Source organism: Cyprinus carpio, chromosome A22 (assembly GCF_018340385.1).
Source record: "Cyprinus carpio isolate SPL01 chromosome A22, ASM1834038v1, whole genome shotgun sequence".
Classification (NCBI taxonomy): domain Eukaryota; kingdom Metazoa; phylum Chordata; class Actinopteri; order Cypriniformes; family Cyprinidae; genus Cyprinus; species Cyprinus carpio.
This window is the reverse complement of record NC_056593.1, coordinates 864,574-871,294: the sequence shown is the minus strand read 5'-3', so window position 1 is coordinate 871,294 and position 6,721 is coordinate 864,574. Positions and strand designations below refer to the sequence as shown.

Below are 6,721 nucleotides of genomic sequence, written 5' to 3'. Positions count from 1 at the left end.
GGTGATTAACGGAGCGCCGCCCAATAAGGAGATTGGCGTGCACGTGTTTTACCGCTGTCAGTGCACGACCGTGGAAACCGTACGAGAACTCACAGAGTTCTCCAAAAGCATCCCGGGATTCATCGACCTTTTCTTGAATGACCAGGTAATGAAATATGGGGGGAGGGGGGGTTGTTTTATCTCTTATGGTGCGTGAAAAGTTCAAGTTTTTCAACTATGTAAATAACTGTAATAAAACAAAATTAAGCACAGTTAATGCAAATATTTATATAATTTGTAAATCCATTATTCCGCAAATTGTTGCATTCAGTTAAATTGAAAAAGCAGAACTTTTTTTGTGCAATCATGATGTCAAGTAAAAAATGTAGTATTCAACTTTATATTTATGAAACTTGCAAACGAATTGCATTGAAATTATGTGTAAAGTAATTCAAGTCAAATTGTCGCATTTAATGCAATTTGTTTAACACATGCAGAATCCAAAACGCATGCTGGATCTCACAACGTAGATCGATTTTAAAATATTTCTTGTGTTGTTGCAAGAATTTCCCAAAAACACAAGCATTGTTTTTTGTAAACAGTTGTAAAACCATTCATAAATAAATTGTTGCATTTAATGCAACGCATGAAAAAGTAGTAGATCACGTGTATGTAGATACAATTATTCTCAGGTAAAATGTACTTTTGAATTAGTTTAGTAATAAAAAAATAGTTTGTTAAGTCATTAAATCAGGTTGATGCATTTATTGCAATTCATATAAAAATGCATTTCTCTGTAGATTAATAATAAAATGTTGCATGCACAAGATGTTGTATTGAATTTGATAAATTTCTGTGTAAAATGTTCATTAAAAAGTACTTGAATAAATTGTTGCATTTAATGCAACGCGCATTTATGGATGCATTTATGTGTATATCAATCCTAAAATATTTCTCATGTAAATTGTAACATTTGAATTAGTTTAATGAAACATAGGAAGAATAACTTTCTCTGTTCAGTCATTTGTAAAGTCATTCTTGCATAAATCATTGCGTTTAATGTTGTTTGTCTCATGAAACACAAGCAGAACGTATATTTATTTTTCTAAGTAGTTTGGAAAACCATCTCGAATAAATCGTCGCATTCAGCTTTATGAAATGTAAAACCACACAATTTACGCAAGAATTGGCTCAAGTAGCTCCGCTCCGCTCCTGCAGGTGACGCTGCTGAAATACGGGGTCCACGAGGCAATCTTCGCCATGCTGCCGTCGCTCATGAATAAGGACGGGCTGCTGGTGGCGAATGGGCGGGGCTTTGTGACGAGAGAGTTCCTGCGCAAAACACGACAAAAACCCTTCAACGAGATCATGGAGCCGAAGTTTGAGTTTGCGGTGAAGTTCAATGCTCTCGAGCTGGACGACAGCGACCTGGCTCTGTTCGTGGCCGCCATTATCCTGTGTGGAGGTGATTCATCAGCCCCTAGTGGTTCTAGATGGAACTGTGGTAAGATTGTAACAGAGTTTACGTAAAATTGGCTTATGTTTGTTTACTTGCCTCTAGATCGTCCAGGTCTCATGAACGTCCATCAGGTGGAGGAGATCCAGGACAACATCCTCCAGGCCCTCAACCAGCACCTGCAGCTCAATCATCCCGACGCCAGCTTCATCTTCCCCAAACTGCTACAGAAGCTGGCCGACCTGCGGCAGCTGGTGACGGAGAACGCGCAGCTGGTGCAGAAGATCAAGAAGACGGAGTCCGAGACGTCGCTGCACCCGCTGCTGCAGGAGATCTACAGGGACATGTACTGAGCCGAAGCATTCCAGGCACGCTGACCAATCACTGTGACCTTCAGCTCTCGGGCGAAGATGATGAATCGGATGATTTGTTGCTGATGAAATCGGCGCAAACTGAACTCTAAACCGGACCGGGTCAACTGTGGCGGGGCGACGAGTTTATGCGGATCAAAGAGAAGTCAGCGAAACACAATATTGTGCTGTTAGTTTTGAAACAATGGCTTCAATATCCGTCTTGATTATTTGCTGTAAATGACTTCAAATCATAGCAGTGCATTCTTATTCATGATGGGGGTGACAATACAGTGTTTTTTAAGGCTATGTTTACACGACAATGATGTTGTCAAAAACGGAAAAGTTTTTCCATTGCGTTTTTAAAAAGTTTCAGGTATACACAACAACGTTTTCCAGACAATCCGCGAAAACGGCCAAAAACGCTGTATTACGTATGCCAGCCCAGTAGTTGGCGCTGTCACCTTGTTAGTAAACAGTACCTTTAGGGAAGTGATGATTATATGATTTATATGATGCGTCTCCACTGTTGGTTGTAATATTGGTGAAGTAAATCCACACTTTGCTGAAGAAGCGTTAGCAAACTCTTGAGCAGCAACAACAAAACCATACTCCGCCATTGTTGTGTATATTTGTTCGCACTTGCCTTTAAACTCGATACGTACTGCTCATCTACATACCTAACATGTACTATGTACGTGCATGACGTCACTTTTTTCAAAGATTCCTGTATTGAGTGTGTACACGGAAACGATAACGGCGTTTTTAAAAACTTGCACTTTGAAACCCGTTTTCAAAAATATGCGTTTTCATGCCGTTGTCGTGTAAACGAACAGGTAAAATGCATAAAAAGTTTCCCGTTTTTGGCTGAAAACGTTGTCGTGTAAATGGCCAATTAACCAGTAAGTCACCTGCGAAATACGCGACAAAAGCTATTTCGCCATCTGAAGTTTAATACCAAAGGTTGCTGCTATTAGTCATTTATTAGCCAATTTGTTTTCTCCATTTTCATTTGCTTGGGTCATTCGCAAGCTAGCCTTTTGTTATGCTGCCGAAAAAGGGCAAAAACACACTATACAAATACACTAACGCATCATACGAGTCCCATTTAAACGTATGTTTTTGTGTTCATGTGGAGATAACTGAAGGGCGTGTTAGAGTTTCCTTTGAAGGACTCTTATTAAACAAGATGTGTTGTTTTTCTACTAGCTACATATAAACATGTCAACAGTTTAACTAACTTTGACTAACCTCCTTACCAAGATTCTCTTCAAACTGTTGCTCTTGACAGCAGTTGAGCTGACTGTAATGCTAATGGTCCCTATAGCGCCCCTTGTGGCAGCATTGAGAATGCAACAAGCTATTGCATTATTTTCGTTGTGGATCGAATCATTATGAAACGCATTACATAATAAAATGATGCTTTTAATAATGTTTAATGCTTCCAGACAACTGTACATCGCTTATGAAAAAAAATTATGCTTAAACCAGCCTGTGATGGTTGGCTGGTCTCACCTGGTTCAAGCTGGTCTTATCTGGTCTTCCAGCCTCACCTGCCCAAAACCTCTTTAAAACCAGCTAGGAGGTTAAGACCAGTTTATGTTGGTTTTTCTAGCAGGGATCTTCCCCAATCGCGATTGCAACACCTGAACAACTGACACAAAGTCATTACAACCCGCAAACCTCAAGCTTTCCATTTTTAATTGTTCTTCTTTGTTTGCATTTCTGAGAAATTATATTGTGATCACATTTATATATAGTTCAGATCAGTGATTAATTGATAGTGATAATCTGACTCCAGAGTTTATATTAATATAATTTAATAATGCTTGATTAGTTAGTTTGATGAATCAGAGGCTGCGGTCGCAACACGATGTCACCAAATGAGCATATCATTGTGTGAAGCTGTTCCTGTGTCAACCTTTGACCTTTTCCCATTGCAGACCTCAGTCTGATGTTGTTTCCTGTATGTGTGTGTCATGGCTGTGCTGCTAACTGGTTCCTGTAGACATGACATGCTGTGAATCTGTGTGTTTTGAACGGAGACGAGTGCTGGTGAAATGTGTCCATGTGTTTCTGTCACAGTAATATGAATGATGTGAACAAGTTCCTACATCTGAACTGAAGGACCATTGATGCTTTCTGAAGAACATCTGAATAAAACTACAGGGTAAAAACCTCACAAATGCATCTTCTGGATTGTTTCATAAACATGTTTGTGCAGTGAACACCAAACACCAAACCAACATCTTTTATGTTTACACAAGGGATTTTAGGGGTCACTGGATTATTTTTAGGTAAGTGGTTGTTTTAGAGGGTGTGTGGGTTTTTTAGGGTGTCTTCTGGGTGTTTTAGAGGGTGTTCTGAGTTTGAGTGTTTTAGAAGATTATTGACGGGGGGTGTTTTTGAGAGTCGAGTGTTGTTGAAGAAATACGCTAGAAAACTGTGCACATTTAATAGATGTCTGGAGTAAAAACATATAAGCTTTAAATTTATGTTGTTCTGCTGGTTTGTGTTCATTTGCTCTTTATACGTCGTCTGTCACTCTATATAGACTCATACAATCATGTACAACAAACATTTATATCTTTATATTATTTATATCTAATATTCATTACATTATATACTGATAATTAAACACTTCACTTCAGTGGCATGAGAGGATTTCCTTTGGCTCAGATCTGGGGTGTATTTGAGGATCTTTAAGTATTTAGGGAGTAATCTGGATGTTTTTTTAGGATCACTGGGTGTTTTAGGGTATCATCGGGGTTGTTTCTGAGGGTAATTAAGTATTTAGGGAGTAATCTGGGTGTTTATGGGTTTCTGGACATTTTTGAGGGTCACTGGGTGTTTTAGGGTATCATCGGGGTTGTTTCTGAGGGTCATTAAGCATTTAGGGTGTAATCTGGGTGTTTATATATGCCTGGACATTTCTGAGGGTCACTGGGTGTTTTAGGGGATCATTGGGGTGTTTTTGAAGGTCATTAAGCATTTAGGGAGTAATCTGGGTGTTTATATATGTCTGGACATTTTTGAGGGTCACTGGGTGTTTTAGGGGATCATTGGGGTGTTTTTGAAGGTCATTAAGCATTTAGGGAGTAATCTGGGTGTTTATATATGTCTGGCCATTTTTGAGGGTCACTGGGTGTTTTAGGGGATCATTGGGGTCCTTTTTATCTTCATAAATTACCTAGGTATCAATCTATTTTTTTATGGGTTTCTGGACGTTTCTTGAGGGTCACTGGGTGTTTTAGGGGATCATTGGGGTGTTTTTCAGGGTCATTAAGTATTTAGGGAGAAATCTGGGTGTTTTGGTCTGTCTGGAAATTTTTTGAGGATCACTGGGTGTTTTATGGGATCATTGGGGCATGTTTGAGGGTCATTAGGTATTTAGGGAGTCATTTTGTTGTTTTGGAGTTTCTGGACTTTTTGAGGATCACTGGGTGTTTTAGGGGATAATTGTGGTTATTTTAGGGGTTCTATAATTATTTGGGTGTAATCTGGGTGTTAATGGGTTTCTGGGTATTTTTGAGGTTCAGTGGGTGTTTTAGGGGATCATTGGGGTGTTTTTGAGGATCATTAAGTATTTAGGGAGTAATCTGGGTGGTTTAGGGGATCACATGGGTGGATGTGTCTTTTTTTGCGTTTCCACTGTAGTGTATTTTTGTGGTGTTCCAGGTTGGTGTTTAACAGATCAGTGGGATGTCTTTGAGGCTCATTGTGTGTTTTGAGAATCAGTCGTGTTGTATCGCAGGGCGTGAGGGTCAGTGAAAGGTTTTCAAGGGTACGTGCTCTTCCTCTGAGTTGTGTTTGTCAGGTTGTTTCCTGTCCGTTACGTATATTTCCTCCTCAACTGAAGGTCGTGACCCTGTGATCTGATGATTTATTTCCTCTGTAATGTCATAATTTATAAAGCAAACGCATAAGGAACAGAAGAATCAATCTGATTATGATTGTCACTACACGTGATTGTTTGTGTTAGTATGCGTGTTGTATGATCTTTGTTTGTTTTAAGGGTGGATGTGTGTGAGAATGAGCTCCACAGATGTTCTATAAACAATGCAGCCCCAGGGCGGCATAACTCGCCCTCTCCCCATTGTGTGTGTTCTGTGCGAGTTCCGCGTCCCAGCAAGCGGTCCGATTCCAGACATGATTCTGACGTTTCTCTGTCTGTTCACCTCACGCTGGGTCCGAGCCCAAAACAAAAGCGTATAAGGGTTTCAAACAGGATTTGGTCACATGAGATGCTGAAATCTGCCTAATACAGATTAGACGGATCAGCTCTCAAATCATGGGGCCCTGGACGCACATGAGGAGTGCCGAATGAGCTATAGCAGGACCAAACAGTGTTTTACACATTCATAAACAGAATGAATCTCAGAGCTCAATGAATGGCCCTGAGAAGACTGTTTTTCATTCTGAGGTTATTAAAAGTATTCTTATTAATATTTATTAGTTTGATTGGTTTTAAATTGTTTGTACAGTTGTGTAATTCAGTTACTCTGTTCTTGTACTCTCAAACACTAATCACTGCACACAGTGAGTTCTGTAGCGTCCTCTTGTGGCCAGGTTTGAAAATACACCATGCAATTTACAGTACTTTTTATTAGGATTTCACAACATGGATGATGATGATGATGATAATAATAATAATATGTAAAAGCTAAATTTTTTATCAAATAAAAAAAGTAAATTGTTTTAATTATTTGCAAAAAAATAAATACAAATATTTAATATGTTGTTGAACATTTAGCATTACTCAAAGGCTAGGAAAATAACTATTTTTGAATTAATAAATCATTTTTTTAATCATTAATTAATATTTTCATTGACAACAAAATATTCATTAAATTAATTCATTAAACCGCAGTGTCGCAGAGCATTGTGAGAGCGTTGTGGAATGGTTGTAAGAGTGTTGTGAGAGCGTTTTGAGCAT

The 6,721-nt window shown here is 39.0% G+C and overlaps 1 protein-coding gene across 1 annotated transcript in view; it reads left to right on the top strand.

The window, feature by feature from the left end:
- Nucleotides 1-3,957, top strand: part of LOC109068324 (peroxisome proliferator-activated receptor delta-like) — a 10,333-nt gene extending 6,376 nt beyond the window's left edge. Inside the window, exons 7-9 of the mRNA XM_042711603.1 lie at nt 1-145; nt 1,198-1,444; nt 1,541-3,957. The exon at nt 1-145 is cut by the window's left edge and continues 62 nt beyond it. Of these exons, the coding sequence (XP_042567537.1) occupies nt 1-145; nt 1,198-1,444; nt 1,541-1,788 (640 nt within the window). The 3' untranslated portion in view covers nt 1,789-3,957. The remainder of the gene's footprint in view (nt 146-1,197; nt 1,445-1,540) is intronic.
- The last annotated feature ends 2,764 nt before the right edge of the window (nt 3,958-6,721 follow it).